At 37.5% G+C, this 23252-nt stretch overlaps 3 protein-coding genes and 1 long non-coding RNA gene across 4 annotated transcripts; 1 reads left to right on the forward strand and 3 right to left on the reverse strand.

Moving 5' to 3' along the window:
* The first annotated feature begins 642 nt into the window (after positions 1 to 642).
* LOC137716334 (lysM domain receptor-like kinase 3) lies at positions 643 to 2176 on the forward strand. Its single transcript, XM_068455774.1, has one exon. It carries the CDS (start codon positions 762 to 764, stop codon positions 2052 to 2054), a length of 1293 nt encoding a protein of 430 aa, XP_068311875.1. The 5' UTR covers positions 643 to 761; the 3' UTR covers positions 2055 to 2176.
* Positions 2177 to 3519: 1343 nt separating this feature from the next.
* On the reverse strand, positions 3520 to 6004 carry LOC137714756 (uncharacterized). Its single transcript, XM_068453891.1, has 7 exons — positions 5573 to 6004; positions 4815 to 5254; positions 4616 to 4715; positions 4428 to 4487; positions 4189 to 4278; positions 3996 to 4091; positions 3520 to 3906 (listed from the first exon to the last, which is right to left on the reverse strand). Exons 1-7 carry the CDS (start codon positions 5885 to 5887, stop codon positions 3595 to 3597), a joined length of 1413 nt encoding a protein of 470 aa, XP_068309992.1. The 5' UTR covers positions 5888 to 6004; the 3' UTR covers positions 3520 to 3594.
* Positions 6005 to 8151: 2147 nt separating this feature from the next.
* On the reverse strand, positions 8152 to 10060 carry LOC137714757 (uncharacterized). Its single transcript, XR_011065452.1, has 3 exons — positions 10025 to 10060; positions 9802 to 9852; positions 8152 to 8233 (listed from the first exon to the last, which is right to left on the reverse strand). It is a non-coding gene; the product is annotated as an uncharacterized lncRNA (long non-coding RNA).
* A 1805-nt stretch (positions 10061 to 11865) lies between these two features.
* LOC137715872 (ABC transporter G family member 28-like) lies at positions 11866 to 22692 on the reverse strand. Its single transcript, XM_068455225.1, has 14 exons — positions 22200 to 22692; positions 22048 to 22124; positions 21409 to 21684; positions 20472 to 20535; positions 20213 to 20359; positions 19845 to 19879; positions 18235 to 18308; positions 17035 to 17966; positions 15564 to 15860; positions 14497 to 14988; positions 13896 to 14044; positions 13095 to 13384; positions 12859 to 12989; positions 11866 to 12771 (listed from the first exon to the last, which is right to left on the reverse strand). The coding sequence occupies exons 1-14, from the start codon at positions 22424 to 22426 to the stop codon at positions 12615 to 12617; spliced, it is 3348 nt and encodes a 1115-aa protein (XP_068311326.1). The 5' UTR covers positions 22427 to 22692; the 3' UTR covers positions 11866 to 12614.
* Between the last annotated feature and the right edge of the window lie 560 nt (positions 22693 to 23252).

Here is a 23252-nt window from a genome sequence, read left to right on the forward strand (position 1 = left end):
AGTGAGAGAGGGGAGATTCATCGTGCTAATTGGAGATTCATCTGGCATCTTTGGGGATTCTTTTGGATTCATCTTTATGCCATTTCATGGATCTGCAGACAACAAGTTAAGAAGAAGAAAAAACAAACAGAGCAGGATGGAATAAAATTTTAGTTTTTTTTTTTTTTTTTAATTCATTGAATTTAGAAGATGATTGGTGTCTGAATTGGTATTTAAATTAATGAAAAAAAATGTTGATTAATTTTTGGATCTAAGTTCTCTGAAATAAGTATGATGTGGGTTTTCTGAAATAAGTATGATTGTTGGCTTGGCAGTTCATGAGTTCAATTAGAAGTTTTCATAAGAAAAAATTAAAAATAAAAATTTAGTCCTAACTAGTCTGATAGTGCACCAAATGTTTCACAATTTTAGTAGTGCTTAATCCAAGCCAAGCCAATCTAATTTAGTCTCTGAAGCTAATTCAGTCCGAGATAATCTAGTACAACAAACGCACTTTTATAGTATTTCTTAATCCGTGCCAAGTCAATCCAAATTAATTCCCTAAACTAATTCAGTTCGAGATAATCTAATGCAATAAATGCATCATCCAATCGGTCCTCCATCCCGCTATCATGCGCCGTAGTAGTAGGCGCGCACAATGGACATGCGCCAACCACATCATTACCCAGTCGCTTCCGCATCCACGGCGTCGAACTCTAATATTAAATGTCCTTGAAATCTCGGCATAAAAAAGTATTCCCCCATTCTCGGTCTCCACCCATATGTGCAAATCCAAAATGTCAGTCGACGCCGCCCAGCCAGTCTCCACCCCTCGCCGGACCCCACGCACCCATCAATCCACTCAATCCACCCACCCAACTTCCGCCGCCTCCTCCTCCTTCGAACAGCCTTCCACCTCCAACACCCACAGCGGCGGCCACAACACCTCCATCACAAGTTACAAGCTCTCTTCCTCCACTTCCTCCTCCACCTCCGTCTCCAACCTCAAAGACTCCCTCCCCGTCCCCGAAAACCCCATCCTCTACGACTTCTCCGAACTCTGCGCCGCCACCAACAACTTCCTCTCCAAACGCCTAACCGACACCTCCACCCCCTCCTGGCGCTGCAAACTCCGCGGAAAAGACGCCGTCGTTTTCCAGCGCAAGTTCCGCGTCAAGTTCTCCGCCGCCGAACTCAAAAACCGACTCTCCACCCTCTGCCGCAGCCACCACACCTCCATCATCAAGCTCCTCGGCGCGTGCATCTCAACCGACCACACATTCCTCGTCTACGAATTCGTCCACGGCGCCAGCCTGGCAGCCTGCCTGCGGAACCCCAACAACCCGAATTTCACGGTCCTGTCCACGTGGACCTCACGTATGCAGATCGCCACCGATCTCGCTCAGGGCTTGGACTACATCCACAACAACACCGGCCTCAACGTCAATTTGGTCCATAACCACATCACAAGCGGCAGCGTTTTGGTCACCGAACCGCACTACAACGGCCGCATCTGCCATTTCGGGGCCGCCCAATTGTGCGGTGAGACCGATTCCTACACCCGTCAAAACTCTAATCCCAGACCGGGAGACCAAATCGAAGGCCCCACGTCGAGATTGAGCCGATCCGACAGCCGGAAAAACCAGTTCGAAGGCGTGAGAGGGTACATGTCACCGGAATTCCAGACCACCGGCGCGGCGACCCAGAAGTCCGACGTGTATGCATTCGGGATCGTAATCTTGGAGCTTTTGTCGGCTCAGGAGCCGTTCAAGTACAAGTTCGATAAAACTCGGGGCGATTTTATCAGAACCTCGGTGGTCGACTCGGCGCAGGCGGCGGTTCTCCGCGGAGGTCTGAGGACTTGGGTGGATAACAGGCTCAAGGACTCGTTTCCCGTGGAGGTGGCTGAGAAATTGACACGTTTGGCATTGGAGTGCGTACACGTGGACCCTGATCAACGGCCCAGCATGGAACGCGTGTCGGGAAAGATCTCCAAGCTGTATTTGGAGTCGAAGTTTTGGTCCGACAATGTGAGAGTTCCGGCGGGGATTTCGGTCTCACTTGCCCCGAGATAAAACGCTGTCGTTTTGGTGGAAGAACAATATTCTCATTCTGTACTTTTGTAATTAGGAAATAGGGAATTTGAGAGCGACATAAGTGATTATTTTGAACATTTAAACGATGAATTTCAGTGATTTGATAACGATACGAGTGGGTATATGTTTTTTTTTAGTTTTGAGTTTGAATATTTGATACATTCACAAATATGTTCTGTCAGTCTTACGGCGGCGGCTACGATTAAAAAAATTAAAAAAACTAATAAAAAAGATTTGAAAATTTTAAGTTTTAACGGTAAAGATAAAATAAAAGGTAAAGTGAATAGTACTATAATTGATTTTTTAGTGTCAAAATGTGATTTTTTGTTAAAGTGAACAGTACAAAAGTTTTTCGTTAATATTTTTTTTTTTTTATATTCTCGTAATCAAATATAAATCAATATATTAAAATTAACAACTAAAGTAATAAAAAGTCATATTACCTACTAATCATCCGATTTTATGTACCTTTCTCTTTAAACACATATGCAACCATCTCATTTGCTGCTTTGTTGCACCTCGAAAGAGAAAACTTAGAGACAACAAACTTTATAACTGTAACTTGCCACCAATTGTGTTTACCACCAATTGGCCTCATTTTTAGAGAAAAATACAGACAATCGGAAAAGGTTAGTCCATGGACTGCGTTTACAATTTTGTAAAGTCAAAAGCTTAACTGAAATATACGAAAATTCAAACGTCTAACGTCAAACAACATAAGTAGGAAGTTGGCCAAGTTGGCCAACTGGCAATAATAAGCGCTGACCAAATGACAGTGACCACAACAATATGTCAAAACTGAGTTGCATGCAGGGGCGGAATCATTTAAGCGACTCGCGTGGTCTCCGATTCATGCATGACATGGGAGGAAATGGACCTCTCTTTCCCTGTCGATTGTCGATCGATGATTAGAAAAACAACATTGTATTATGCTGGTGCCAGTCGTCAATGCATGTGTGTGTAACTGTGAGATGTTAATGTATTAAAAAATTGAAATTCACATGCATCTATAATTGCAAAACAAATACCAAATTAGAAGAAGTGCGATATAAGAATAGAAAACATAAGTTGTGATACCACGCAGAACTATGGAATTCAATTATTGTATTGATAGCACACTAATCTCTTTATTTTTAGTCCATCTTCCCTGCTCCACACTAAGAAACATCTTTGATTAACTTCGTCGCTTCAAAAAAAGTCCAAGCTACAAATATGCAAATGATAATTATTCAAGCATAGAGTCCTGAATCGAAGCAGCTCATCATAGATTATTTCTGTCTGCTATCTTTTCGAGTATATTTCTCCTACATACACACTCAGGAATAAAAGAGAGAATGAGGTATATGTTAGTAAACGTCGAGAGATTCATGACTAGTCCAGGTAATACAAGTGGAAGTGGTATTCAACTAATGGGTATAATGACCAATATATCCATAATCCAACCCTTGATTTATTCATGTACACACTTGATATACTTGATAGTCAACACCAACTCAAGAAAAATTAACCAGGGACTTGATTACATGGCCAATATGTACTGAAACTCAAAATCATATGGCATTTTCTCAACAGTGGTAGTAATATTGCCACTGCTAATTTGACCCCTGAAGCAGTCCACCATTGATTTTCTCAATGACCCAGATGTTGGTAACTGGTGGCAAACCCACTGAACTAGTGAGTCCACATCCACAGCAAAATCAAACATGTTTCCTAGCAGCAGTTCTGGGAACACAATTTTCTTTGAGCTGGTCACCACAATTGATGCTTGCAGGTACTCCAACTTTGATCTCTCCAACTCAGCTACAACACCGTCGGCCGTGTATATCCTCACCTGAAAAACGTAACATTAATTTCCGGAAAAGATGGTAGCATTAGTACATTAATCAAATGCAATGTTGGAACATTCTATATCAATTGTACCGCGGGAGAAGAACGAGTTCCACAACACAGTGCAAATGTAACATTAGGATCCATGGACTCGAGACCGTAGAGTTCGCGGATGCCTTTATCATCTTTCTCACCATTCCGAAAAGCCTGTGGAAAATGACATGATATGAGAACATACTAGTACACTATAAACCAAGCATTTGATCATAAGATCAGTCATATTTACCTCTTGCATACCGGAAGGTGCTGGCTTCCTCAAAATGTAATGCTCTATGGATTCAGCATTTAAAATCTTACCCCCTATGTTCAGAGTTGCCTGAATCAAATATTATTCGTTACTCGTGAAGATTAGTAAGGAAATAAACTTTTGAGCAGATATATCTAAAATTTTTTTCTGCCAGTCAATGCCTATACATTCATATATGCCAATTCGATGCTTAATTTCAGCTAAAGCTTGGGGCTTACCTTGTTCATCAATGCGAATAATTTTTCCACGGACGAAGGCACTCCGTACTGGAGAAAACCCTGGAAAATAAAAAAACTTCAGTAATCCAGCATGAGAGCTTGAACAGGATTAGGCACACTTCAGACTTGCATCTCTTAATTGAATATTAATAAGCAGAAGGAAAAAATGGCATTTTTTGTATACATACATTCATTATACAAGCATTGTAAATGTTGACCCAGAATGCTAGCTTCTGTTGGTATGTCAAGGACCCCAAATCCACCACCTGGAGATAGTTCATCAATACCCTGATGCACAAGGACAATAGGAAAATAATATTAAAAAGTCATGATATGAAACCACGTGATAGTGTTACGATCACAAAGACGAAAACAACTAGTAAGTACCTTAATTTTTTTAGTAAAGGAATAGAGTTGGAGGCTGAAATGGATTTTGGATCCATGGAGATTGAAGTGAAAGTAACCAAGTTTTTGTAAGGGCCAATGTCTCTAGGAATACATTCTTCCACATTGAAGATGCCATAAGGGTCTTGTTGCCTTGACTCCTTTTGTAACAAAAGGCTTGACTTTGCGTTTGCGCCAGTATCGTCCCTGAAGCTTCTTGAGGTTATGGAAGAGTTGACAGACCTGGAAATGGGGCCTGACTTCTCTATTTCCATTGTTCTTGTTGCTCTAAGCAGCCTAATGTATATGAAGTTTAGACACTTCATGATTTCCTCAGAGAGCTTGTTTGGTTGCCAATTCTGGCTGTTCTCTTCTAATTGTGTTGGAATTGGTACAGATTTTGGTGGGAGTTCTGAAGTAATCCCCGGATTACGTTCTTTTAACTAAACAAAAAAACAAAGCCATGCATCAATTAATTGGTGATAAGCATCTTCAGGCATGAAACTTTGAAATGAAATGAATTAGTCTCATCAAATTAACATTAGTAGCTCACGTTACCAAGCATAATAAACTAAAAGTAGGAATAATAATCTTTGGGTGCAGCACGTTATACGTAATCTCCCTCTCAATACATGCCTGTATACTATCAGTAAGATCTACATGCACATTATAACAGAGAGTTGTTACATATAACTGATGCATACAATCTTTTTGAAATTATAAAGACGGAATAAAAAGGAATGTAACAAGTTAGGGCGCACCTTGGGTGACGGATGTCTTGGAGCTCGCAAGGGCGAGGGTGCCCTCAAGGGCGAGGGTGATCTCAAGGGCGAGGGTGCCCTCAAAGATCCGTTGTTTCTCGGAAGCTTATTTTGAAATTTAACATCCTCGTAGAAATAATTTTCTTTCTGGTCAGAAAATCCTCTCGAATATCCGATTTTTTCGTTTGGACTGAGGTCGTTAAGGTGATCATAATCACCCTTGATTGCTTTACTTATGAAATGCAATGCCTTGGTCTCATGATACCCCATTCTCTGGCTCTCATTGTTAACACTTCTGTGTATGGGGCTTGGCATTGCTACATTTGATGCACGAGGAATGGGGTTACTAACTAGGTTTCCGTGCTGCCATTGGTTTGATAGTTTTGATTCCTTTGTAGCTTCTTGTTCATGCTTCAATCCAAGTTGAAGTTGGCTAATTTGGCCTTCAAGTCGACCAATTTCTCCTTCAACCATAGCTAGCTCTGCCAAAAGCTCCTTCATCTGCGTTACTCATAGAGGAGAGTATTATATTTACTCTTTTATGAACAACGAAGTAGTTACATACTAGTAGAACTATGATCCCAATAAAGTAGTTATACCAGTAGAAGTTAGAACAATAACGTAGCTTCATTAACAACTTATTTTTTGGTAGATGTGTATATGCAATGAGCCTCAGTTGAGTCAGTTGAGGGATTCCTTAATAATTTTGTTTGAGGGACGCTTTTGTAGAGCTTACTCCATTGCATTTCAACAATTGGAACTATTTAATTTTTAGGTTTTCTTTCAAAGATCAGCTTTACAAAAATCGATCACCCAAATCGGACATACGAGTGATTTTAGGTCTTCTTATAGCCAAATTGGAAACCAAAGATCATCTCTGCAATGCAAGTTTAAATGGTGGTCATTTTAGTGTTTTTTGAAGGGTTCTTTAAATAAACAAAAACCCATATAAATTTAAATCTCTAAATAAAACCCAATTTTCAAACAAACTGACATGTAAGCAAAAAAGTGACCTATTGTTATAATATATTTACAACTTATGCCACAACTCCCTAATTAAGTCAATAAAGGTTATCATAACTCACCCTAATTATGATGAGCAACAAGCTCCTATACTGTTAATATATTATACCAACAAATTTACCTATATTTTGTTGATTAAATAATAAGTATATTTATCTAAGAAATATCAATAGTATGCCTAATAAGTGTATTTATGTGAGAAATATCGATAATATGCCTACTAATAGAGGCTCAGAATGCATGATAAACATGTATGAAATATTATACTAATTTACCTATATTTTGTAGATTCACTAATGTAAATAATAAAATATATTTTATACGAGAAAAATCAATAGTTTGCCTAATAAGTATATTTATATGAGAAATACCAATAATATGCCTACAAATAGAGGCTTGGGATGCATGACAAACATGTATGAAATATTATACTAATTTACCTATACAAATTAATTTACCTATATTTTGTAGATTCACTAATTTAAATGATAAATATATTTTATACGAGAAATATTAACAATATGCCACCTAATAGAGGCTCAGGATCCATGATAAACATGTATGAAATCTTATACTAATTTACCTACATAAATTAATTTACCTATATTTTCCAGATTCAAAAATTTAATAACAGGTGCATTATTTTTCAAAATGACCAAAACTATTGGTACTAAGTAGGTACACTAATCTTTTCAAAACAAAAAAAATAGGTACATTGATGTTCGAAAAATAAAAAAAAACATACTAGACACATCATTTTTTACCCCTTTTGTTTTAAAGAAAACAAAAGCATGGTTTTTATTAAATCGCAATAGGGTACATTAATCTGAAAATTTATTGTTGAATTCAAAACGTTTTGAATTTTTATTCCTACGTCAACTAAAATTTCAAAGCCAGTACACACGTTACAAGAACATTAAAAAAGCTTTCCATTTTAATTTTGATATCAACATAAACTGCTATAATGACTTAACTAAGGGTAATTTGGGAAATCCAAATAATATTAAATACGACGCACAATCTCGATTAGGTAATTTGCTTAGGTGGAGCCTAGTCATTGGGTTTTTGTTAGAAAAATATATTATTGTGGGTTTTATGTAAAAAAAAAAATTGAGTTTTAAGGGGTAAAGTCACATTTTCAGTTTTTTGAAGCACCGTATTCGTATATATTTTTGTCATTATAATCGAATCTTAATTATTTTGAATTTATCTAATTTGTTGTGAAGAAGATCTACGAGTGATGAGTTAATACATAAGCAACACATATATGCTGGCAAATTGTAAATCATGACTATTTAGGTGGAATCATATATAAATGTCCAATGTCTAATCTTGACTTACTTAGGATCTAACCATATAAGATGCATGCCATGCAACATACAAAGTTATTCTTTAATTAATATGTTACAATTCTTAACATCTGTAGTATAACTTTGTATAAATTGTCTAACTGTCAAAAAATCCCATGCATAAAAAAGTCAGCCGCATGAGGTAGCTTAAAAGGAAGAAGATAAATACCTTGGGAGGAAGAAATCTTGGGATAGAAATAGCAGAGTCACCATTTTTCCGATTGTGGACTTGGTCCAAAACCTCATGTACTTTCTCTTCCTGATGAAGCATTCTTTTAAGCAAAGAAACCTACAAAATAAATAAGGAACTTGTCAATACGACTCTCTCATCATACATTATATGACTCCTGAACTTAGAGTATGAGAAAAGTTTAAGACCAAAATTTAGATTATGAAAAAAATTTAAACTCCTAAACTTGTTTTTTATACAATGATATATTTACACTAAAGAGTGACGATTTAATTAAGGGGTATGGTTTTCTTTGCTGTAAAATGCTGGTAGGGGATTCAATTATGGGTTATGGTTCTCATTTATTGCTTCATGCTTTTGGGTAAGAACTGCTTTGTCAAAAGTTGCACTTCAATAGTATGTCACAGTTTCAAAAAAAATTAATTTGGTTTCCTTGACAAAGAACATGTCCTAATTAAATTGGCCTTGGGAATCCAATGGATACTAAGTACATATTCTCCTTGCAAAATATGGCTCCCCAGCTGGAAGAACCAAAAGTTCGAAAGATAAACCATGAAACCTTGAAGAAATATAATGGTAGATAGTTATGGATGCCTAAAAATGATGTGTTCATAAACATGATTCACCCCTATCAGTTTTAGCTATTTTGTTTATCCTGGTACGTAGACCAGGAAGGTGACCCCATCACCCTATGATTGCAAATTTTATGGGCTAGTGTCAGTCCGCCGGTGAGATATTATTTCGAGTGGTGTTATCTACGCACTTATTTTTATTTTTTATATTCTTTTTAATTTTCAACCGTCGAATCGAATAAACAAAAAAAAATCAATGAACAAAATTAATAAGGGTATGTGAATAATATTATTCATTATTTATACAACCCGACAAATACCCTGACAGATGTGGGTTTTATTATTGAATGTGCAATGAGATGGTGCAAGTGTTAGCAAGCATGTTAATTTTGCAAGTATTTGCAACTCTTATTACGTGTATAAATCTATCTTATTATTAAGAGAACCATCCTTATCAACTTTTTGCCATTTTTTCCTATTTGCAACTCTTAGTATGTGTATAAATCTATATTATTATTAAGAGAACCATCCTTGTCAATTTTTTGCCATTTTTTCCTATTATGCACTCACTTTTGATGCACACTATTGACAAAATGAGGGCAAAATAGTAATTTTGTACCTTTTGACAAAATGATAACCATATCCCTATTCTTCCTATTTTACCCTCTTTTTATACTTATTTTTTCAATTTTACCCTCACTTTTGATACACAATATTTACATGAGGAGGATAAAACAATAATTATGTAATATTGAAAAAAAATATGCACTTATTAAGAGAAATTGTTCACATACACAAAGTGTGTGCTCTATGCTAGTATATATAATAAATACTTGCTTTGAGTGCTAATAACTAAGTGAAGAGAATTTTTTATGTATTTGGAATATGAGCTGGTACACTATTATCATAATATAAGTAGAAAGAGGTGACATATTTTTCAATACTCCTTCATTTGTATTATGATAGGTGATATACCACTTGTGTTCCGAATATACATAAACAAATAGTGCCGCAAAATTGCTAGATAGTCTTCGTTAAAACAACTTTAATCAAATATTAATATTCAGAGAAGGACTCGAGTCCCATCCTACGCACCTCTCTTTCAAGCTCCTCTTTCTTTCGTTGCCCAGAAAGTTTCTTTTTTCTCTGCATTTCCAAATTAACAAACTCTAATGCATAAGAAATTGATCATGAAATAGCTAACTACAAAGAGTACAACTCAAGGCTAACCAAAATAAACAGTAAAATATTACAAATGATTTACATTATGTAACATTTTTTAACATCATCAAGCGTCACAGATTCAAATGGAACTTACAATGTCCGACGGAGTGCGAACGGACAAGTCGCCGGGGCTCGCCATGAACAAAACCTCAGTGCAGCTTAGCTTGAGCCAACTCCAACGCTTACAAGAGGCAACATAAAGCCAAGAGGGTAAGATGTTGTTGGCAGTATTTTTGGTGAGGTTTTGAATGTGTTCAAAGCAGTGTTGACGTGAGGACTTAATAAGCTTAGTGCCAAAGCAAGGGTGGCAGCTACTGGTTGTTTCTGCTGTTGACGTTTGGTTTGATGAATGAAAAGAATTTTGAGGCGTTGAAGAAGAAGATGAGAGAGAGCTTTCGGGCTGATGATCATGTTGTGGGTGGGACATCATGCAGGGAAAATAAGAGGGGGTGGTGTGGTGGTGGAGTGAGAGGTACGTGGGAGGGCTTTTGGGTTTGGCGTAGCTTGCAATTCTGGCTTTTGGAGGGGGGGTTAGCGGTTATACCTTACAATTACAAAGACCTAAAGCTATTTATATAATTATAGCAAACAGTAAATACAATAATGTATGAATGATCATTATCAGTAACCTTCACTACCATATCTTTTTTCTTTTCTTCTACTATAGATATAGAGGGACGAACCCGAGACTTCTAATGTAAATGTGAATGTTTTTAACTAATTGAATTATAAGTCTTTGTTACTTTTAGCCATAGTTAAAAGAACGAATTTTGTAAAATTTGAGATATATGAATAGTAAGATGTCTAGATGCTTATGTTGTCAAATTATCATTGTAATCCACCTTAAAATAATAGAATTAAAAGGGATGAATTTCCTTTATAGCTAATCCTCTTCTAATCCCTCCAAATGAAAATTCCTTCACTTTTACTTTAAATATGCCTTCAAATTTTAGAGTTCTTCGTTGCAATCAAATCTTGTGTACTAAACAAGCCCTAAGAGACTTGTTTTTGGTTATCCGAAACGGATGAAAGATACAAATATGACCCTGGTACTATGAGAAATTCAAACTAATACATCTTATGGATGTAGATGTATTAACATTCTCACACATGCTAAGCATGTAGGATAGCATGTTCTTCACATTCCCACCCCGCCCCGTCCCATCTCGTCCCGTTAGGACGGATGACCAAGGGGGTGGCGGGATCAGGAGAAACTTGTCGATCCAACTGCTTCATCTTGCTCATTTGTCAGTTAATTGTAGGGCCTATTTTATGGTATGAAATACCAATGATTGTAAAAGCAAATTATCACAAATCGATGTAATGAAATTCCTAGAGGGCACTTCCCCTTCCATGAAATAATTAATGGCCCTCTCACTCTCTTTAATAATTAGTGTGATTGGTGTATAATAATGTAGATCAAAACAATCCCTAGAGGAGGAAGGGTTAAGTATAATAATGTGGATCAATACAAACCCTAAACCCTGCTATGGCCATCACTACTTAATGTGATTGGTGTTTAAAACCATAGTTAGCTGGCGATGATGGTTTCTTGTCCCAACGTACATCAAATCTAGTGAGTTATCTAAATCCAGACACCAAACAAAGCTGAGTCCCAACACATAGTTTGACAACTAACACCAACCATGATCATTACTCTGTACAATGTTGTTGACCATAAGATTGTTTAGGCCAATTACATTATCTAAGTTTGAAACAATTACCCAACATTTGGATAGAGAAAATAAACTAAAAATTCAAAAAAAAAAAAAAAAAAAAGGTTTTTTTTTAAATTAATGCGCACTAATTCTTTCATTTAAATTCATTAAGTAAAAAGGCAAAAAAAAATTGCGTATACAATAATAAACTTAAAATTTCAGGAGTTTTAAGATGAAAAACAAAAAATCACGTACAACACCGCCGATATCACAACCACCTTGCTATGGCCATCACCACCACCATTTTGGATGTTCCACATTCTCTCCTCTTTCTATACATGGTGGTGCAGAGGGCTCAGCACCAAAAACAATCCCAACTTCCCCTCCCCCTCCTTTGAAGTGTAAGTGGACTCCTCCATCAAACCAAAACCAACCAAAAGATTGTTCTCTTCTTTCCCAAGTGGTTGAGCTCCACCTTCACATGAATCTTGGGGCCGAGGCCTGAAACGCCGGGCTCAGGCCTTGAGTCCTACAAACCGTGGATGGGTCATCCAAACATGATAAAACTTTTCAACCAACATCTCCTTCCTCGATTGCATTCGAATTCTCATCTCACTCTTCGCAACGAAACACAACAAAACAATCCTAAACAAACATTTCTCACAGTACACAGTACAGGCAAACGTCGCGAAATTTCAAAAAACACAACCGTGTGGATACAAATCATATAGAAACAAGCGATATTGTACATCAAATGCGTAACAGGAAACTTTACGAGGAAGAGCTACACTGAATAAATAAAATGCTCTGTTATCTGTAAGCCTACATATTGGAAAAGCTACCTAAGGGAAATGCCACATTTACTCTTATCTACAGGTTGCCACTATATTAGTTCTTCTGTACACAACAATCTTGTAAATCTTCGGTCATCTTCTCGATATGTTTAGAGACTCCAAGGGTCAAGTAGTGAGACAAGCGTCTCCATTCATGTACGGAGGGAAGGGGTTGAAAGGATCAAGACTGATTTTACTTCTTTTGCAAGAGCACCATTAAAAAGTATGCAATCCCTCGAAAAACAATACCGGTGATGACGAGGAAGATTATACTACGGTTCCAATGATTGAGATCATAACCATTTTTCATAAGTGAACCGCATCGCGTTATTAGCCACACTCCAGAGTACCTAAAAATAAAAGAAAGCAAGAGGCTATAATATCTTCTCGAAGGATGATGCACAATAATTTTTTAGAAATAACAGGTTATTACAAACCTTTTGGCATTTGATATGACAAAAGCTTCCAAAGCCCACTTAGTGTAGCACAAATCAGCTATTCTTGAAACAAATTTGTTCTCGTTGTAGTTTGCAATCAGAGTCAAAACGACTGGAAGAAGTACTGACCACTGCATGACACAACAAATGGCTTAAAACCAGAAGGGGAAAAAAAAACGCATGCAGATACATTTACACATTCCATTAATAATTTCTCGATGTGAAAAAATTCTTACCAGTTGGGCTGGACCAGGTGCCAGGTAGATGGACAACGCATAAGCTATACCGGTAACACAGTATACCAGACAAATCAAAACAATGTAATTATCTATGATAGATGATCGTGGATTGTTGAAGAAATAGAACATAGAAAGGTACACAAGAGGCTTAATGATTGTATTGAAATGGTCAACTGTATCCTTTGAAAGAAAGTACGCCAAGCTACTCATGCCAGAAGAGCTCTCTCTCCAGTAGTGCAACTTATCCAGTCCAAAGGTTCTCAAAGCAGCAATCTTGCACAGGAGAGCTGAAATGCAAACAAATTAGGAGGGGTGAGAACTAAAATATGTCTTGGTAAAAAGCTATTATTTGAGGACACGAACATGAGTAGTGATTTGATATGAATGTGGGTATCAAACACGTCAATTTCCAAACATACATAATGGCAAGCAAATAGATATAGGGTAATGTTCTTTTCACAAGCAATCCAGCATTACTAAGAATGTTGCAGACTGTCAATTGAGATCATATGTCCAAAGGGCAGAGAGAGACTATAAAAATATAATTTACTTACTGTCTTACAAGAGAAATTATAAAAATATAATCTAATGACTTATGTGAGATTTGGGTACAAGTTTAGGGACTATTACTCTATTTTAGTCAACAAATTATATACATCTAAATGGCATGTCCTGGACTTCCAGAGTTCCAGTAACTTCCCAAAGAGGCAAGTTGATTATGAAAACATCCTAGACCATAAAGTAAAATCAGAGTTTAAGGAAGCGACGCATAAACAAGCAACAAAATAGTTTACTTACAAACTGCTATGACTGTGTATGTATAACCGAGTGCACCAAAGGTTTCATCGCTCACTTTAGCAAGTGTTCCTAAGCAGATTCCAGCTAGCAATAAAATAAGAAAATCTACAGCTTGTGTTCTAGCTTCTCGTAACCGCTGCTTACCTCCCCTGTAAAATCCAGAAATACAACAAATCAAGTTGAACCATTAGAAGCAATATAATCTTAATAGCAGTTAGCAGTTGCAGGAAATAGACTCTGCTGAGGGTAACAGGTACACTGTGTGACAGTGGCAAGCCTATGGATACTTCATTGTTAATTGTCTAAGCCTTCACAGATAACTAATTAATATTGTCTTAGCATCTTGCTTCTTTTTCAAGTATAGTGGAAAAGTAAAGATGATAAGTGCCATCCTTACTAGCTAAATATGTATGTGCAACAGTGCAAAGAATTATCCCCACCCGCTCTTTGGTTATCCTAGTGCTAAATGTCCCAAGGTCTTAACTTCTCTTGCATAATAAAACTCAACACATTGATACAACACTCATCATATCCATATGGTTGATATCTATAGAAAAATAGAAATTTTTGTGAACCAAAATACTAAAAAGAGAATATCCACCTTCCGAGGAAGTATCTATATTGCTGGAACACGCCAGGGGTAGTCCGCTCAGATAAGTCATTTGACTTTAAAAAATTATGTTGTATAGCGTCCTTATTCACCTCAACATGACACTTAACATCCTGCCAAAAGTCTCCAGAAAAGGACTGTCCCTCAGATCCAGCATTTGGAGTACTTCCTCCATGAGCTGAACTTTCACCGGCAGATGCAGCCATCCCATCAACACTCTGAAGCATATCCATAGGAACTGGGTACCCATTATGAAGCATCCATCTAACAGGTAGTTGCTTATAGGTCACCCCTGTGGTTGTATTTGGTTTTACTATGCCTTCCAAAATATCAATGAAATAGTCTGGAGGGTTGACACGCTCAGGGACAGTAATCCCAAGACTAGCAAAGTACTCTTCAACTTTCTTCACTGATCCATGATACACCGTAAGTCCCCCTTTAGCCAGAAGGATCAAATCATCAAACATCTTGAACAAGGTATAGCTGAAGCACCCAAAAAAAGACAATAAGGAAAACGAACTACTTAAAAATGACTAACAATGAAATTCAAATATTACTTTTCCTTCAATGGTCCACAAAGTTTGGTACCCCAATTTCCAAGACATGTTTTATGTATGCTCATTGTTTTACAAAGATTTGTAGTAAATGTTATGAGTTCTCACTTTCCTTCTCTGAGGAATCAATCTCATCCTAAGCATTTAGGAGTACAAATTGTAGATTAAAAAATTTAATATAAAAGTAAAAGCTAGCATACAAATAAGTGTGTCCCGCAACCTATAACCAATTGTCTTTTCTACCCACCAAAGAAATAACTTCGACAAGAAATCAAATTTAAATAAAATGATTTCCGAATCGAAATGTATCTGAGTGTGATCCAAAATGTAGGGACACATTGTGAATTTTTCAAGTAAAAGAAAGGCTTTGTGGTCCAGGATATATGTGAACCATTCAGAATGCTCTGAAGGATTTAAAAGACCATCAAGGAAAACCATGCAAATGTTAAAATAAACAAGTTACCTCAAAATGTGCATTCTAGAACTTACGACAAGTTATATTACCTAGGTTGGTGGACAACCATGCAAATGTTAACTCCTTCAAGAGCCTCACGTCGAAGAGCTTTCAGTAATAAATTAGAAGACGAACTATCCAAACCAGATGTAGGTTCATCTAAAATTAGAAGTGATGGTTCCATGACCATTTCTAGCCCAACATTTACTCGCTTTCTTTGACCTCCAGAGATACCTCGCTTCTCCACTGTTCCAACCAGGGAATCCCGCACTGCCTGCAGGCCCAAGGATTCAATAACTCTTTCAACGACTAAGACCTTTTCTGGTTTAAGCAGATCAGCAGAAAGTCTACAATAACCAGAAAACAGAAGAAAAGATAGTAGAAGAACTAATGTCAGTACCAGTAAAAGAATGTCACCAAGGACGTAAGAAGGTGATAAAATAAAAAAGAGAGATGCTAAGAGACTTTCGAAGTGAGACTCTCCATGGACTCTCTGCCACGTCACAAATTAACGTTAATTCCCATGCCAACGTTATAAAACATTGTGCCAAAAAAATATGACGTGGTAGAGAGTCCATGGAGAGTCCCACTTTTGAGAGTCTCCTTAGCATTTCTCAAGAAAAAAGGAACAACAGAAAAAAGCAGAACAGTCCAAAACTGATCAGTGTCTTTGATATTGCCTAGTAAGTGGCTCTGTAAGCCTTTTCGACCAAAACAAAAAAGCGGTTCTGTAAGCCTAAGTTAAATAGAATTTTGATCATATTTCGTGTTTGTTCCCAAAAATAGCAGACATGATATGCACATGAAATTCAAACAAAAAATGAAAAATATGTATTAAAAAAACATTTAGAAATTCAAACAAAAAATGAAAAATATGTATTAAAAAAACATTTAGAAGCTTAAAAGCTTTACTGTTTGATTTAAGAATCCATACTTTGAGTTAGTTGTTGACTCCACATCACTATTTGGTAGGAGGTGGGCAACTATTCGCAAATTCACTTCAGAATTAAGAATCATTTACATGTCAGTTGTTTTTTTTTTTTTTTTTTTTTTTTTTTTTTTTTTTTTACTACAGACCACTCCTAGAACAATAGTGCTACTTCAAGATTATTAGAGTCCTATTATTTCTTAAAAAATGGACCTAAAGAAAGGAATCAAGAATTTTGTTGGATACATAGATTGTTGCTTCAGAGATTGAAGTTGTGAATCATAGGGCTTAATGAAGTAATTAAAAATCAAACAAAAACCAATAGATTCCCACACATATACATGCTAGTCGGTAATATATTTTCACAAGATCATTTTGGAAGCTTTGTACTTGAAATGTCAATGTTAGAAAACCACCCTGCATCATCAGATTGACAAATAAGAGGCGAATAGGAATGGGAAATTCCAAACCCAAAGACCTCTTGCAACCAATATCATGTTAGACAACCATTGGACCCAAAGTTTAAGCTGTTAGAGAATGGACCAACCATACAAACAAAACTAGCAGCAACTATGCAAACTAAATGTGCATACCTGCATCTTGCGCTAAACCAGAGATTCTCTTCAACTGTCAAATTTCCATGCACAATATCATCTTGTGGCACAAAGCCAATGATTTTCTTGTAACAATGGATAGATTCCATCTTTCCATTTACAAGTATCATACCAGTCATTGTGCACCCCCTCACTTTTCCAACCAAGGCAGACAGAAATGTTGTTTTTCCAGCCCCAGATGGACCCATGACAGCTGAAACCCGGCCAGGCGATATTTTCCCAGTCACACACCTCATAAGATGTTTATTTTCCCCTTTCAACGTGAGAGTTAGATCTTTAAAAGCAACCTCAATTGGAGGTCTCTTGCTGATTTCAATATCACTGGCCATTTGTATGACCCCAGAGAAGGTTAAGTTTGCATTCTGCTCCTGTAATGCCTTTTCCTTCTCAATTTGGCCATATGCATACTTGAAAATTTGACTCTGAGTATGCAACTGCTTACCTTTCGGTGCTTTCGGTACTTTTGGTGCTTGCTTTTTAATGTTTTTATCTCCTATTTCTAGATTGAAGCCTTCATGACTATTTGGGTCTTCCTCGATTGCATTTATCATTTGTGTGAGGTTGCTTTTTTCCTTCATCTTTCCTTTAGATGTTCCAGCTGATTGCTCACCTATCCCGGTTGGCATAGGTGGCAAGGCACCATCTGATCCAGGTTTAGCCTGTCTGAATCCTTTCAGCGGGTCTGACTTGGTAGATTTTCTGCGAGAAAATGTACGTGAAAACTGTGTTGACAGTCCAACTGCATGCTTCTTGGCAATGTCTTTCGCAGATTTCCATTTTTCACGTGCTTGTGCATTTTCTCTAACACTTTGAACTGCTTTTTCCCTGGATTCCGCTTGTCTTTTTTCTCGGGTGGCGAGAACTTGGTCAGAACAATTATATATAATGAGAAGGATGAAAATTAATCCAGCCTGCATTCACAAAGAAAGTTCATCAGTACAGATGTTCTAAAAAACATTGTGAAAAACATTTATGAGACAACCTGTTAGCTCCTTGAAAAATATTGTGTTTGACACATATAATAGAAGGGAGATAAGAATGTAAGTACTCCATGAATAGGTCATTCCACAAATTTAAATAGCCACCAGGGTACAAATTTAAAGAACCACGATTCTGATCGTGGTTCTAGAAGCTTACATTTGTCATCTCAATATTAAAGGAGTAAGTAAGACCACTCACAAAAATCATGATACCATATGCAGTAATATTTTGATTTTCTGATTGCGACTTACAAGTTGCCATCCGGAAACATTCTGCAAGTTAAACAACAATGGATATTATCACTAGATTCAAAAGCATAGATAACAATCAGACTCGAAGCTCAAAAGCAATAGACCATTGTAGAAAACAAAAGCATTATCTGACATCTAACATGACCAATGTTTTAAAAAGTGAAGGCGAAGCCAAGGCATTTCATGGATAGCCTCGCCTAGGTGATTGTCTTGAGCCTTGAGGTGTGAGGCAAAAGCCTCACGGTACCTAAAATTATTATAATACTTAATGTACATAATATATATATATATATATATAATACTTTGTAAAAAAATCAAGCAAGCATGTCAAACAATCAAATATTGGACTATTATTATTATTGCTCTAATTCACATGCCGTTCTGGGTTTGGGCTTAAAAAGAAATAAAAAAATCAAATGCCCAGGTCGCCTAGGCCCCTGAGGCAATAGCCTAAGCATTTAGGCTACTCTGTAGCCCACTCCCTCTGGCAAGAGACGCTTTCTTCATAGCCCCGCCCCAAAAACTGCCTAGATGAGTCTTAAAACTAGTTTTTTATAACACTGAACAGCAAAGGAAATCATACTATTAACCTGATAATACTCCAAACTAGTTTTTTTTTACAAGTTGCCATCAGAATAGTACACCAAACTGACATTATGTTTACTCTGACAAAACCAAGCAGCTGTATCCAAGTCATAAGTATATACAGAGAAAGATGAAAACAAACTTATGCAGTTTGCCAACTTGCCTATCTGAGAGTAGTTTGAAAATCCACTATTGCTCAAACAATAACAAGGATTTTCATACCTCTCAACCTCACAACCCATCTCCCTATGTACCCAATCTCACCTTTCTTGGACTCCACTCCCCATACAATTTTTCACTCGAATTCCTCAGATGTTCCCTTTTTGTGTCATCTCATACCCTTGCAACCCTTGGTTCTTGTACTTCTTGGAGCTACCACCCTCCCCTAGTGTTGACCCTCTTTTCAACACAGAAATCAATGGTATCTCTGACAACAACTCAGAAGAATCAAGTTTTGAGGATTAGGTCCAAGATAATCACCTTGTCATAATTAACACCATTAACTAGCGCCCCCACTGAAAACTCCTTGTTAAAATTTCTCACACAAATTGTGAAATTGTGGATACTAATTTTCATAAAGATCTTTATTCGTGTGAGTAGAAGGAAATATTTGCTCCGACAGGAGTTTCATGTTGCTTTTAGATGCATTTCTACCATTTTCTAAGATTTATATTTCAAATGTTAGTATCAGAAATTATGTCTTCCTTCACAGATGAACAAGTCGCACACCTACTATGGAATTGTTCCCTTCTTCCGTGCCGTTTTTCTTTTTCTTCTGAAAAAGTGTAACTGGCGGTTATTCTTTCAAGAATCATGTTTCCTATAATTATTATCAGATTTAGGACCAAAATTCAGATCGCTGTTGCTGAATTTCGCCTTACTAATTTAGTTTTTTCAATTTTAGGTTACTATTGAAACGAAATGAGATTTGGTATCTCTGATTCTATTACATGCCTGAAAAGAGAAACTAACCTTCCTGAGTTGTGGAACCTTTCCTGCAAAAGTATCTGCAATGGGCAGAAATTGTCGCGTAAGAATAAATAAAGTGAACAACTGATGGATTCTCTGTTTAATGAAAAAGAATCATCTGTTCAAAACCAGATGATGGTAATCAAGAAGCCCATGTTTTCAGTCGAAATGTACAAACATGCAGCAATGAAGGAATAAAGTAACAACTGGTAAATGTAAGGGCAAAGGACCATTTGGTCTAAGCATCCCTCCACTTTGTTAGAGGAGGTCCTAAGTTCAAATCTCATAAAGGATTGCTTACTGAACAAAACAAAAAAAAAACTTTCAAATGTAAGGACAAGTGCTACAAGTTCCGGGATAATTATCAATACCCACTACTGCAAGGGATTTTTTGGATGGTAGACGGACAATATGATCCACCCGTACAGAATACCTCTTTACTACTAAGGACATCAGCCCACTTATCTGCTCCTCCACAAGTATGGTTTCGCTTCCCAGGAGGCATCTGATAGCTGTATCTGTAGAATATTTCTGCTGATAAATATTAATGTATGCTAAGCATAAGGCAACTTGAAAAGTAGATAGAATTCAGAAGAAAAAACAAAAGTTACAAAAAGAATATGAACTTACGGTTCACATATACCAGATCCATTGTTCAGTTTCGCAAGTGGGCAGTAAGCACCCATTGGGCAAGCTTCATTGATACAGATGAGAAAAGTTAATAACGAAAACCAACAATGCTAACGACTTATATATTACAGAAGTATAGCTTTTCAAAAGGAAAGGATCAAACAAAATTTAGTGGAAGACCATCCTCTGAAGCAGTGGGTTCTCGCATTTGTTCAAGTTTTAACCAGCCCTTTTAAGATTGGCTCCTCATCTCAGATGCAATCTTAGATGTCTATAGAGGTATCTCCACTTTGAAGCCATGAGAAGTTTGATAGCGGTGGAGTGTATATTGGTATTGAAAATCAAAAGTTTTTATAAATGACTAAGATGACACAAAAGTTTCAAACAAACATAGTTATGGCTTCAAATCACAATAGTCTCTATGGTTTCGCCTAGATGTCCAGGTATGGCTTATGGTTTTAATTTTGTTGAACACCTTGTGGTCTATGTTCATTACCAATACCAATCAAATCTCCTATTTTTGTCAATTTGCACAAAGAGCATCCAAAACACGTCACTTGCAGGGTATAGGGTCATATCGCATACATTTATTGATTGGGTCTTCGTGACTTAGGAAAATAGTCGCGAAATGATTGTAATACCCCTTCACATATTAATTGAGATGGGAGATTTGACTAAAGACTGGTAGCAAATGAAGACCACAAGGGTGTTCTGAACAAAATTAGGAGCACAGGACTTAGCTTGACATATAAGAGAAATCATATATATGGATCATTGTGGTTTCAGGCCTAACATGGATATAGATAAAATTCAATGGAAGAAGGATAGATATCACATAAGAACGAACTAAGATGTCAAGAACTGCACTAACAACTAACAAGTATTAAACACTAGTTATTTTGAAAACGTAATCATTTAGCAGGTTTGAAATACTCACGGAGCATGCAAGTAAGACCATGCGGGCAGAAGAAACCCTCACAACAAGGTTGACACTCATTAGTTCTGACAGGCACATACGTTCGATTTTCCAGGTCAACTTGCTCAGCAGAAGCACAAGCCCACCCAGGCTCACATCCAGAAATCCATACAGTCAGATTACAGTTCTTGTTGGGTTTCAAGTAGGTGGTCTTCTGGGTTTGAAATAAACCTTCAGCGTACATCCTCATTTCTGCGGCTGTGCACAATCGACCCATAACCTCTCCAATTGTTCCACCTACAAACATGATCAGAAATGACAAATGAAACTGACTGAAATGGTTATATAATTATCAAGAGAGAGGAGATTGCGCAACAGTGTCAGCATGCTTTACACAGCATACTTTATGTTTAATGCCAAGTTAACCATGTCCCCATTGCCTCCTAAACTCTATATCTAAGTTCACTCCGGCGACCTCACACTTTGTTCTGCAACATTACAACATGGAATTTCATTCAAGTTTCGTGCTTTCTCTATCCCACTTCGCTTAGAAAATTTCATTCAAGTTTTCTCCCCCTCCTATTCGTAACATTTTTTACAACCGGTGTGACCCAAAATTAAAAAATTGATGAGAATGGTAACAACTAAGGCTGTATGTACCTGCCATTTTTTTAGCGCAGTTGGTTACGAACCTTGAATCTTTTGAGAAATTGAAAGCCCCATTCAAATCCTCGTCTCTGTAGGGTAAAGGAAAGTAAATTTTCACTATACCAAATCAAAATTAAGAGAGAGAGAGAGAGAGGCAAACTCACACGTCGATAATGCAGAAGCCAAATTTTTTCAAGAGTTCATCACGGAAGACAGGGGTGAGATTGGAGTAGCGGCTCAAGATGAGCTGGGTGGCGAGATCATATCCTCCACCGCCGCCTTCGGAATCCTGCCCCGCCGCACGGGGCAAAGGCGAGCTGGAGAAGAAGCTGGAAAACACGAGCACAGAGAGAACCCTAACAGAGAGAATTTGGAGATGCTCTCTGCTCATATCGACCGCCTTCACCCTCCAAACGGAGAAACCGACTGGCTGGTTGCAACGTAGCGGCCCGATTGGAGGCTGCGACCGATTGAGGGAGGCGATTCGGTGAATGCAGAGAGAGGGATGGGGAATGCGGTGAGAGGAGGGAGAGTGGGAGAAGAAGCGAGAGGGTTGGTGGGGGATGGTGGGAGGCCATGGTGGGAGGCCATGGTGGAAACAGAGAGGCTGAGGAGCTTTGGGGTTTTTGCTTGTTTTTCGGGGCAAAGAAATGGCGGGGAGAAAGAGTCGGCGACGGAAATGGGAGGGAGAGAGGTGTGATTGTTTGGACTGTTTGGGTGTCCTGTGGTCAATTCAAACGTCGTCGTTGTTCGGGCAACGGCCCATGGGTCCATTGGGCCTCTTCAAACATTGTTCTGGACATCACAAAGTTAGCCCTTTCAATTTTTTTTTTCTTTTTGCCAAACGATAAATTTTATTAGATAAGCCACCGAAAGGGTTTGAACCCACGCCGTCATTGACTAAGAATTTTCACTACGTACACTTTTGGTTGACCTAAATAAAAGACTTATCAACTAGCAGTAATCATCCTGATAAAACTCATACAATTACGTTGGATTAGATATCAATATATAGCACTCTTAATTAAAAGCCTCCAAATCACTCTCAATTAAGAATCTTATTTATTATGGAATCAACATGCTAAATATTATGATCATGTAAGTGAGAGGTTTTATGTTCGATTCTCGTCAAAGGCGAATTTAAACCACATTATTGTTAGTCCATTGTAAGGCTAAGATCATCTCCTCCCCTTTAGTGTAGATAATATCTTTTTTTA

The sequence above is a fragment of the Pyrus communis genome, chromosome 14, assembly GCF_963583255.1.
Source record: "Pyrus communis chromosome 14, drPyrComm1.1, whole genome shotgun sequence".
Lineage (NCBI taxonomy): Eukaryota > Viridiplantae > Streptophyta > Magnoliopsida > Rosales > Rosaceae > Pyrus > Pyrus communis.